Source organism: Chelonoidis abingdonii, chromosome 9, assembly GCF_003597395.2.
Source record: "Chelonoidis abingdonii isolate Lonesome George chromosome 9, CheloAbing_2.0, whole genome shotgun sequence".
NCBI lineage: Eukaryota > Metazoa > Chordata > Testudines > Testudinidae > Chelonoidis > Chelonoidis abingdonii.
Genome location: NC_133777.1, coordinates 86567009 through 86579786, shown reverse-complemented (window position 1 = coordinate 86579786; position 12778 = coordinate 86567009). Strand labels below are relative to the sequence as shown.

General features: G+C 46.7%; 1 protein-coding gene across 1 annotated transcript in view; it reads left to right on the top strand.

The window, feature by feature from the left end:
• Positions 1-9472: 9472 nt before the first annotated feature.
• MAP1A (microtubule associated protein 1A) overlaps positions 9473-12778 on the top strand; it is a 140447-nt gene continuing 137141 nt past the window's right edge. The window contains exon 1 of the mRNA XM_032768624.2: positions 9473-9683. Coding sequence (XP_032624515.1) covers positions 9524-9683 — 160 coding nt within the window. The 5' untranslated portion in view covers positions 9473-9523. The remainder of the gene's footprint in view (positions 9684-12778) is intronic.

The following is a 12778-nucleotide window of genomic DNA, read 5'->3' as shown; positions in this document are numbered from 1 at the left end:
AAGAATAACCCATAAGTAGCTACCACTTTTTTAAAGTTGAATTGAAATGCTTTTCAAAATAAATTCTCCAGGGCATACAAAAACATGTAATGTTGTCAGATCTTACAGAGTGCTGGACTTGCTTTAAAGTTACAAATTCATTCAAGAGTAAACAAAAGGATTTTACCGCCGAGATCTGAGTTTAGGGTTTGGTGTTTCTCCAAGAATTGCTGGTATCACCAAACCTAAAGCAACAGAGCAGAAGTAGCCTCTCTTCTAGTGCTTTAGATCAGTGGCTCTCAACCTTCCTAGACTCTTGTACCACTTTCAGGAGTCTGAATTGGTTTGAGTATCCGCAAGGTTCACCTCACCTAAAGTTTAGGTGCTTAGGATTATCAGACATAAGAATACGGAAGTGTCATAGCACACTATTACTGAAAAATTGCTTACTTTCTAATTTTTACCATTATACAATATATCAAATGGAATAGAAATATTGTACTGCATTTCAGTGTATAGTACATAGAGCAGTATAAACAAGTCATTGTCTGTATTAAACTTTAGTTTGTACTGACTTTGATAGTGCTTTTATGTAGCCTACTGTAAAACTAGGTAAATATCTAGATGTGTTGATGTACCCCCAGAAGACCTCTGCACACCTCCAGGGTTACGTGTACTACCTGGAGGAGAACTACTGCTTTAGATGCCAGTGATACCATCAACTCTTGCAGGAGAAACAGATTCCTGAAGCCAGTTCTTGAAAGGAAAGTAAAACGAAACAGGAAATTTTTTAAATGTTATAAAATATTCTCATTTCTAATTTTAAAGAATATAATTTTTGGTTTAAAATATTACTTTAAACAGACCTTTAAATATATACAAAATTTGATTAATTTGCCTTTAATTATGTTGAATTACAATGGAATCAAGTATATGATCAGCTTACCAATAGGTCATGAACTCTGTCAAATGCTATGCTGCTCTTAAAACTATGGAATACTGAGAGGAGGTTGGAGTTGATAGTATATGTAATGCAAGTCAATTCACTTTTGTGTTATATCCTTCACACAAAAGAAAAAAAATGTAGGTCTGTATTACTGCAGCATATGTAGATCCACAAATATGACAAATAGATTAATAAACACATGATCATCATACACGCAAGTCAGATTTTCATCACACAAACATTAGGAAATTCAGAGTTCTCAACAGTTTAGCTTTCCTGCTGGGCATATTACCATAGAGTCTTTTATTTTGCAATCAAAACAGAATATCAGGGTTGGAAGGGACCTCAGGAATACATATCCAGTAATACAAAATGCTATGTACATCTAAGGTTGTAAGTTAAATAGAAATAAATTTATTTGGACAGTCTTACTGGAGAAGAATTAACAATATTCATCTTACAAACCTACAAGTCAGCAGCCATGATGAGGATAGTCATTCCTAATGGTCACAGCTGGAATCAGGAGACCAGTATGAGGTTGGAACAAGACCAGAGTGAGAGCAAAGCTGGAGCAGACTAAGGTTTGGCACAGCCACTGCTATTCTCAAACAAGCACACGCTCACAGCCCTCAGCTAATATTAATCAGGGTGAACTGCTTTGCCAAGCCTCCTGTGAGGCTTATATCCCTACCCAAAAAGTCACCAGACCAGCTTCTGGGTTGTGGATTGGTTGGAGCCTAGCACAGAAATGACTTATTAGTGTACATGGCTTAATCAGGCTCTAGTTCAGGGATGACTCATCACCTTACACCTGCAGTAAGACAAAATGAAAGGAAGAGCAAGTATTTTGCAACTTTAACTCTAGCAGTTGCTAACAGTCCCCACTTGCTCAAAGGAACTGCACTTTCCTCCATATGTCTAGCAGTGTGTGCAGATCCTTTGAGCAGGATGGGCTGTTAGCAACAATTAGAGTTAAGGTTACAGAATACTTGGTTATAATCTTCCATTTTTGCATATTAATAGCTTTCCAATGCATTCACCTTTGGATCAGATATTTTTCTATGCTTGTTCTCTGCCTGAAGATGACTTGTTTATTTTAACAAATTACATTGTTTGAACCATTTTTTATTGTGGAAAAATGAACAAATAATTTTCTTGCATTAAAAATTTCAAGCCACAGAATCTGTTTCCATGTTTCCAAGTTGACACTTGGCCTGGATATAGTCGTCTGAGGATTAGTGCTTTTGCTTAGTTTGAAAAATAATCGTTTTTATTTTACAAAGCTAAAAAGCTTTGAAAATAGTATACTGAGAACATGCAGTAGCTTGGGGCTGGGCGGTGGGGAGGGGGTTGTTAAGAGGTATGTGCTTAGGTCTTAACACAGATGGAAACTAAATGTGTTCAGGACCTCACAGGAGACATTGAGCATCTCACAGGGCCTTTTATAAGAGAGTAGTGGAGAGGGAAGAGGAGCTCTGCCCTGACAAATCACCTAAGAGGTCAATGAGAAGCTGTGGGTGGTTTGTCAGAACAGAGAGCCTTTCCTCTTCGCTTCTCTCTTCACACACCTCTCCCAAGCTCATCCAAGAAACCACAGTATAAATAGCAGCACAGCTCCAACCACTTCTACTGGGAAATGCTGTCAAAGTTAAATAATATTATCAAATTTAATAATTTTCAGCATCAAAACCTAAAGCTGTTCTGCTGGTTACTATATGGCAATCAGGGTTCAGTCTCATCATATGACTGCCTGCAAATTTTGAGGAGACCTGATGATTCTTCTTTAACACTGTAAACATTTTGCTACTAAAAACCCTTCAAGTTTAGAAGGAACTCTACTTCCTGAGCCTTTGATTCCTAGTAATCCTGTGCACTTTAAAACAAAGTTAGCCCTGTAGACACAGATTCTGATGTAAGGCCCTCTCTCTTTACAAGTTTCCGTGGACTTTCTTCTTTAAAACCTTCTTGCATAGATTCCAAGGCCAGAAGTGATCATTATGATAATCTAGTCTGACTGCCTCTATAACACAGGCTATAGAACTTCCTCAAAATAATTTATATATCATAGCTTTCAGAAAAACATCCAATCTTTGATTTAAAAGCATTATACCAGTGTTTCTCAAACTGGGGCCGCCGCTTGTGTAGGGAAAGCCCCTGGCGGGCTGGGCCAGTTTGTTTGCTTGACCCATCTGCAGGTCTGGCCAATTGCAGCTCCCACTGGCCACTGTTCGCTGCTTCAGACCAATGTCACACCCTTGCCTATAGATTAAGTTAATCCAGTTGTAACCTGGAGCAAAACAACAGGATTATGGACTAGGGTATAAATTAGGTGACTGAACAGTAGATGAAGAAAGAGAACATTAAAATATAGAGTACAACATCCATTCTTCAGTGAAAAGATATCTCTGTCTGGAAACTACTTCCTGTTCTGAGTTTGATATCTAAGATAAACGGAGAAATTTGCTCTGTTTTCATGTTCACCCTACAACACACTGAGCAAGACTAGAGGAGATGACAGGACATGACACCTGCTTTACTGTACTTTCCCTTCATGAAGGTGAAATGGTAAGAGCTTTACATCTCGTCCAGTAATCCCCTCCCTAAAGGTCTTGTAGAAATCAGAACATTTGCCGTCCTGGTTACAAATTAGCTGATTTGCACTGTGTCTCTACTTCGTGTCAGACTGTCTCGTCTCTGCTCAGTCCAGAACCTATCTTTTCCCTTGTTTGGCTTTTGCTCTGTCTTTTTCTCTCCTGCATTTGTGATGACTTCACAACTAAAACTCCCATCCAAGCCTTAATCATATGCTATCTTGACTAGTGCATCCTCCTCCTTGGCTTTCCTGACATCATCATAACCCTTTTTCAATCAACACAAAATACATCTGGAAAGATCAAATTCCTTAATGTTACTCTGACCTTATAACCCTTCAACTCCATCTATGAATCCACCTGCTGACTTCCTGCCCTGGCTCTAGAAATTATGAAGTCAAGAAGAATTCATCATCCTCATCATCATGTTCCTTTTACAACTCTGGCATTTCGGGCAGTGATGAAGCTCCTCCATTTCTGTCTGTTTCTGGCAAGTTTTCAATGGTTCTCCAGCTGTGCCCCAGATTTTTCACCTTGGCTTCCACAGCTCTTTGCCATGTTGTTTTCAGGCGGCCTCGTTTTTGCTTGCCTTCAGGTGTCCATCTTATTGCTACTCTGGTGATGGAATCAGTTTCCATCCAAAGAACATGACTGATCCATCTCCAATGCCTCTTGGCAATGATGGTGCTCAGATCCTCTTGGCTGCACTGTATCAATAGATGGTTTGTTCCGGGCCAAAAGATATGGAGGATTTTTCTGAGGCACGTTGTATAGAATGAAGACAGTTTGGACATGTCATACTTTCTCATTCTTCATTAGATGGGGTCTAAAATAATTTTTCTCTCTCCAAGTGCTATGATTCTTTGGCTTTCTTTTTTGATCATTCTTGCTGCACAAGTATGACCTTTGGTGTGTGCTTCTGACCCCTTTGCTCCAGGCAGGGAGAATGAGTCTTCTTCCAGGAGCCTCATGAAGACAGCAGATCTCCTGTCTGACACCTCTCTACTGTCATCCAAGTTAGTCCTTTTCAAATGATGGTGGATTTTCAGTCTGAAGGATAAAATTTTAAATTTTCCTTCTCTATGACAATGCTTCTCCCAGATCCCCATGGTGAGCTTGGGGTTTCAGCCTGCACTTGCTCCTGGCTTCAACTGGGGGAGGAGGGGAGCTCGGGGTTTCAGCCCTACACTGCTCCCGGTAGCAGCGGGGGGGAGGGAGCTTGGCTGCTCCTGGCTGCAGTAGGGGTAGAGTGGGGGTAGCTTGGGGTTTCAGCCTCATGCTGCTCCTGGCTGCAGCAGGGCGGGAGGGAGCTTGGGGTTTCAGTCCTACGCCGTTCCTGGATGCAGCCCCGCAGAGAGGCACCAGGGCTCCAGGCTTCAGCCCTGCAGTGGGGGAGGCACTGGGGCTCAGGAACCGGGTTTCAGCAGCATGACTCCATGGCTCCCTTGAATGGGCCCATGGACACCCCCTCGTTAAGAACCACTGAGTTAGAGCACAAAATATCTGATGATCTATTAAGAATGTTCCAGTACTTCAGGCTTGGATGGCAGATCATCCTCATACACATTTTTGTAAGGATGAAGTTGTGTGGAGAAAATATTGCATACTGAAGTAACTTTTGTCCTCCAAATATGTTGCCTCCATAGATTCACACTAACCTTCCCTCTTCCCCTTCACCCTGGAGGTGTAAAGGATATGCCCAAGGTTAGAGAGGAGCTAAGTGACAATTTGGGGTGAACTTTTTGTACTGTTCCCTAGAATTCTGGAACAGATCAGAGGCCATCCACACACACACTGTGATAAAGTCAGTTTGCCCAGGTCAGTGTCAGGTAATCTGTTCCTTAGTTTCCTCTCTCACACTGAACTAATCAAAAGTCCTTTCCTTCTAAGGTGAACAAATGTTCCGAATAAAAGAAAAATGTATAGTTCTTCACCCCTCCTATAGGGGTTGTCTTACTCTTGTAAAAGGAATCAAACCATCCTTCATCCTCTAGTTGGTGTCATGAAGAGGTGCCTTGCCCTCGAACCCTAAATCATACAGTAGCTTTGTGCCCTAACCCCAAAACTACCCCGCTTCACTGCTTTCCTGGGCTACCTCCCACAATGCACCTTGGTTTAGACCTTCTCCCTGGCCTTTCCCTGCAAGTCCTCATCCAAAAACCTTGAAGTTCCTTTTCCAGTCTTGTTCTCCAAAAGGCCCCATAACTGATCCTATCTAGACCCATAATTCTTGAGAACTTTCACCAATTAGTTACTAGCGCTCCTCTTTTCAGTTATACCTCACTGGAAAGACCCACACCAGATCTTGCTTTGTCCCTTGTGTTTCTCCTTCTGAAAGAAAGGCTGCTTCTTACTCAGTTCTGCCTGCTTACTCAGCAAACCTTACTTCCTGGTTGCAGTGACATGACCCCCTGGCTCTACAGTTCTCAGACTGTCTACCCTTAAAGGGCCAGAGGATATGCTAGATCAAAGCTCACCCTTAAATGGAACCCTGTGACACTCATCCAGTTGCTTTGAAATGGGTTCCTTTGGGCAAGTGATCTCACCATGGAGATCTATCAAGGCCATGCAGTTGGAGAACAAAAGTCACATTAGTAATTAACCTCTTTTTCTTAGACATTTAACAGTTGCTATCACTGGTATTATCTTATTTTACTTGGTTAAACATTTTAACATTTTTAGTTGCTCTTGTAGGTCTCCAATTCCCAAGAGGACTTTATTCATATGGACATTTCTGCTTTCCTCTTTTGGCTAGGGAGGATGGACATTTAATGAACATTGATTGGTTTGATTGATTATTCTGTAGCAGTAGGTCCTGGGCTAGAGGACTGGAAAATTGAAATATTGGATATTACTTCTGTTCCGGCACATTCAAGAGCCCTTTTATTATCATTTAAGGCAATTTGCTTTATTCCCTTTTCATGACTGCTGCTAACCATAAATATCTCACTGTTACCTTGAACTCCCACTGTCTATTGTATTCACCTGTTGTCTCCCATCATATGTTTTGATTGTAAAAAGCCTTTTTAGGGCAGAGATCATATTTTCATTACATGTGTATAACAGTCCCTAGCATAGTGGGCAACTGATCCCTGACTGGGGCTACTAAGTGCTACTGCAATACAAATACATAATAATATAAGAGCAATAAATATTATTTAATAAAAAAATCTTTGAGGCAGATCCTCAGATAATTTAGATTGTCATAGCTTCTTTGAAGTAAAACATTTGGACAGCAATTGCTATGCAGATTCTCTTATATGTATATTCATACTAGAAAGCAAGAGATTATTAGTTATTCCATCTGTGTGCTGCTGACAGGGCAGAAAAGGCATTGTCCATTTTAAAGCAGTCTCATTTGTAAGCATAAGGAATCTTTCCTAGAGGTTCTAGTCTCTGTAGAACAGCACCATGACTGGGCATTGTTTTTAGTCTTCACTCCAGTTTGTATGTCTCCTGTTCCTTTTTCCTCCTCTGGTAGAAACCCAGCTGGAGGAGCCTCTCTGCACTGCAGTGAAAAGCTGCAGCTCTGGAGAGCTGAGATGTCAAAAAATAATCCTCAAGTATTAAGATGAATCATCTGAAAACAAAAGGTACTTGGATCATGTGGTCTGAAAATCTCTGAAAACCTTTGATCATAGTGACTCTCTTTAGTGATGTGCAGTCCCACTTTCAAGGCAGAATCACTTACATTTGTCTATGTGCAAGTTTCTCTTTATTTACATATTTACTTGTCTCAGTGCAACCACTTGAGACAAGCTGAACTTGATGCAGTCTGGCAAATTACAGCACAGAAAAATGAATTCAATCCTTTGCTCTACTGACTCCTTTTGTTTACAAGGCTCATTTCCCATAAAGTGCATAGACTGTGGTTTCAAAGAAATTTTTAGATAGAAAAGAGCTATTACATCACCTTGAGTTCATCTCCTGGAGACTAATGCAGATTATTAAAGAGCTTAGTGTGAAAAATAACTAACCTATTAACACCATCAGCAACTGCAACCTGAATCATTTGGAAACACAGCAGAGAAAATTATTTTGGTTTTTTGTTTGTTTTCAGATTATGTTGCTGTTAGTATTTCGTGACACAATAGATAGCAAGACTCACATGCACTTGCCAAAATGCTGACTCTTCCTTCTAGAGTGACCAGATGTCCTGATTTTATAGGGACTGTCCCAATTTTTGGGTCTTTTTCTTATATAGGCTCCTATTACCCCCCACACCCTGTCCCGATTTTTCACACTTGCTGTCTGGTCACCCTACTTCCTTCCAAACGCTGAGTTTTCTCTTATGTCCTCAGTGTTGAGGTGGCAGATTGTAAGAAAAAATTCCACTGACAGCAAAGACATGGAGGAATAGCTCAGTGGTTTGAGCCTTGCCCTCCTAAACACAGTGTTGTGAGCTCAATCCTTGAGGGGGGCCACTTAGGGATCTGGGGCAAAATCAGTACTTGAGCCTGCCTAGTGAAGGCAGGGGGCTAAACTCAATGACCTTCCCTTCCAGTTCTATGAGATAGGTATATCTCCTTCTACCATATTACTTAAATTGGTTTTACAGTTACCAGACTCAGACTCTTCTTTCACTAAGCTGCATTAACACAGGCCAAATATCTGTTCTTTTGTCAGGAGAGTACAAGTACGATACGCCTTTATAATCATCCATACACTCTGTATCCTAAAATGGCCATTGGTGGACTTTCCCTTACACAACATGCCAAGGGCTGATGCCCTGAGCTTGGGCTATTTGATGCATATAATGTATGAGAGAGATCAAGTACTCCATTGACATGGCTAGCTTGAATGCATTAGCTTTCATATACATAGTTTCAGAGGAATAGCCGTGTAAGTCTGTATCAGCAAAAACAACAAGGAGTCCTTGTGGCACCTTAGAGACTAACAAATTTATTTGGGCATATGCTTTCATGGGCTACAGCCCACTTCATCAGATGCATAGAGTGGACATATAGAGGCAGTTAGGGTGACCAGACAGCAAGTGTGAAAAATCAGGATGGGGTGGGGGCAGGGTCAGCTTTAGGCCAATTCCACCAATTCCCCCGAATTGGGCCCCACGCCCAGTGGCAGGACTGCTGGGGAGGGGCAGAAGCACATGCCCGAGAATCCCTTCCCTGGCTAGAGGCTCCTTTTTAATTTTTACTCACCTGGCGGCGCTCTGGGTCTTCAGCAGCACTTCAGCCGCAGGTCCTTCAGTGCCATCAAAGACCAGGAGCGCGTGAAGGACCCGCCTCTGAAGTCTAGGAGCGCCGCCCGGTGACTACAAGCCCCAAGTGTTTTTTTGTGGGTGTTTTTTATTTTTCAGTCATCCCTGCTGGGACCCCCGTTGAAACTGTTCGAATCGGGTCCCGCACTTGCTAGAGCCAGCCCTGGGTGGTGGGGTAATAGGAGCCTATAGAAGAAAAAGACCCCAGAATTCAGATTGTCCCTATAAAATCAGGACATAAATACACAGCCCAGGAGAACAGGGGCCCTGCCTCAGCCAGTGAGGGGTCAGCGCTAACCAGGCCAATTCAACGAGGGCAGATATGTCTCATTTCCAACAGCTGACACGAGAGGCGGGCCACAGCCACTGCACCAGCCCACACAGAACACGCCCTCTGGGCCGCCCTGGCGGGATGGGGCGCAGCGCCAGCCCTACACACCCGCAATGAGCCGCCCAGCGCTGCCTTTCCCCGACCACGGCTCCCCGCCCGCGCCCCGGCCTCGCTGTGGAACCCCGCTGGGCAGCAGCAGCAGCAGCAGCAGCCGCGGGGCGGGGCGGGGCGGGGCGGGGCAGCGCCACCGCCCTCCCTTCACTCCCCCCACCGGCTCCGGCTGGAGTGCGGCACGCAGGGGTGGAAACTGCGAGACCACGAGACCCCGCCCCCTACTGCTAGTCCGCAATATCTCTGGCTCACGTGTCCACCCCAGCCAATCACCGTGGGACCGATGACTCTTTAAGAGCCGCGCGCCAGTCGCCTGCTTCGCGCTGCAGTAGCGGCCAGAGGTTTCCATGGAGATCATTGCTGGGGCGGTTGCTGTGGATACAGCGGCGCCGGGGTTGTCTGGCGGGCGCCGCGGCTGGGAGCTGCGGAGGCACGCGCTGCTGATCGTGATCGGGGAGATCGGGACAGAGGCGGAGCGCGGGGCGCTGCGGGGCGCCCTGGAGCGGGGTGAGCAGTGGGCGCCGCAGCGCGCGGCTAGGCGGCAACCGGAGGCACTTTCCCCCCCGCGCCCGCCCGCCTGCAGTGGTGGCGGCTCCGGGAGAGAAGCGCGGGGCTGCTGCGGCAGGGACTGTCCAGCCCCGCCCGGGGCGCGTCAGCGTGCCGCACTGTCACGCCGTGAGTGCCGGGGCTGGGCTCGACCGCCAGCCCGGCTCCTTACCGCATCCCTCAGGCTAACCCTGAACCCCGCGTCCTCCCCCGGCCCCTCCCCGCAGCCCTGAACCCGGCTTCCGCCCACGGCCCTGGGCGGACCTTTACCTCCCACCCCCGCGGCTTCTTACCCTGCCTCTCACGGGCCCCTGGATGGACGTTCCCCTTTCCCCAGCACCTCGGCAGCCCTGGATTCCTTCTTCCCCTCCACCCGGCGCCTCACTGCAGCCCTGAACCCCGCTTCCTCTCCTGATTTCTTACCCTGCCCTCACCGCCCCCTAGATGGACCTGACCCCCACCCCCACCAGCGCTTCACCGCAGCCCTGGGTGGACCTTCCCCCCTACCTCCCGCGGCTTCTTACCCTGCCCCTCACCGGCCCCTGGATGGACCTTCTCCCTCCTCTGGCTTCTTAGCCCACCTGGCACCTCATGGCAGCCCTGGATTCCTTGTCCCCTCATCCCCCCGGCTTCTTACCCTGCCCCTCACCACAGGCATTAACCCCCTACCTCCCCCCTGGCTTCTTACCTTACCCCTCACCGCCACCCCAGATTCCTGCCCCGCCCCCGCCTCTTACCCTGCCCCTTACTGCAGCCCTGGATTCCTGCCCCGGCTTCTTACCCATCCCTCACCGCAGCCCTGGATCACTCCTCCCACCCCTCTCAGCTCCTTACCCTGCCCTTTACTGTAGCCCTGGTTCTGCCCACCCTAGCTTTGCTGAGGTCTGTCTCAGCCTGAGGCTCTTCCCATCCTCTCCCTGCCCCATCCTGGGACATGCTGAGGGCTGGTGCCTCAAGCATGGTTTCTACCCTTTGCCCTGCCCCCATTTCAGGGTAGGCCACGTGGCTGAGGAAGTCGGGAGGTTTCCTTCTCCCCAGCAGTTGTGGGTTGTAAGGAGCGGTACATATCCATCAGTGTCAGATTACGTATACTGGCAAAAATGGTTAAAATGTTTGTGTTCATTGATCTGGGGCTTCTGGAACAAGCTGGGGGTCATGGGTGTGTGGAATGAGGACATGTAAAGGACCTCAACTTAAGGCAGGGATAGGCAAACATTTTGGCCCAAGCGCCAAATCGGGAGATAGAAATTGTATGGAGGGCCATGAATGCTAACAAAATTGGGGTTGCGGTGTGGGAGGTGGTGCAGGCTCTGAGGTGGGGCTGGGGATGAGGAGTTTGGGGTGTAGGAGGGTGCTCTGAGCTGGGATTGAGGGGTTTGGAAAGTGGCAGGGGGATCAGGGCTGGGGCAGGGGGTTGAGACATGGGGAGAGGCTCAGAGGTGCAGGTTCCGAGCAGTGCTTATCTCAAGCAGTTCCCAGAAGCAGTGGCATGTCCCTTCTCCGGCACCTACGCAGAGATGCGGCCAGGCGGCTCTGCATGCTTCTACATTCTCAGGCAGTACCCCTGCAGCTCCCATTGGAGCATGTAGGAGTCAGAGTGGATCCATGCTGTGGTTTCTGGGAGCCGTGTGGTGCAGCCCCCAACCCTGCACCCCAGCTGGAGCGCCGGAGCGGGGCCAAGCCATGTGGTTCGACCCCCAACCCAGCGCCCCAGCTGGAGCAGGGCCGAGCGGCGTAGTGTGGCCCCCAACCCAGCCGGAGCGGGGCCAAGCCCCGCGGTGTGGCCCCAGACCTTGCACCCCAGCCAGACCACCAGAGTGGGGCTGAGCCATGTGGTTTGCCGTAGTTTGCCCGCCCCTGCTCTAAGGAGTCTGGAATTAGCTGGACCCGGGGCTATTCTCAGACAGCCCTGGCTCCCTGACACTATTTACTAATAAACTTACCTGTGTCTGTAAACAGGATCTAGGGTAAAGAGCTCTGTGAGCCTGACACACATCCCCCTCTATGTGGTATTCACTGACCTTCAAGCACAGGTTAGCAGCTTGGGGTGAGTGGTGCCAGGTGAGTGCTTTGGTAGGGTCGTGTAGGGGAAGGAGAAGCTCCACTCACTCATGCTTATCTTTACATAAGAGACTTCAGTTCCTTAATCAGATAAAGGCTTCTTATGGTCTTTACCATATAACAACATGAACCTCTTAGGCCTGGAGGGGAATGTGTACAGGGAACATATCCCACGGAAAACAGTAGCAATGCCAGCCAGAAGCAAGTGCCAAATGCAACCTCTCTGCTTTTGTGCATGAAAGCAACTGGATTGATTACATTCCCCCTCAGCCTTGTGTGTCTGGCACACAGTCCCTGATCTGATCAGCAGCATGGGGCAATGATTAGTCTGAAGATACATTAGGGCTTTTCTGAAGAAAGGAACATCATATTCACAATGGCAGAGTATTTATGTGAGACAAGGTGGGTGAAGTACACCTCTACCCCCATATAATGCTGTCCTCGGGAGCCAAAAAATCTTACCACATTATAGGTGAAACCACGTTATATTGAACTTGCTTTGATCTGCCGGAGCATGCAGCCCCCGCCCCCCGGAGTGCTGCTTTACCATGTTATATCTGAATTTGTGTTATATCAGGGTAGAGGTGTAATATCTTTTATTGGACCAACTTCTTTTGGTGAAAGTGACAAGCTTTTGAGCTACACAGAGCTCTTCTTCAGGTCTGGAAAAGGCACTCAGAGGTGGAACAGATTGTTTAGCATAAGTAGTTAACACATAATGTAAGGAACTATTCAAAGTGAAGTGGCCCATTAACACCCCGTAGTTATAGGACAAAAATGGGGGTCAGTGGGTTACAGATCTCTACATAAAAGAATAAATGGACACAAATAGGACATCAGGAATGGTAACGTGCAAAAGCCAGTAGGAGAACACTTCAATCTTCATGGATGTTCTGTAACAGATTTAAAAGTAGCCATATTTGAACAAAAAAACTTCAGGAAACAGACTTCAAAGAGAAACTGCAGAACTAAAATTCATTTGCAAATTTAACATA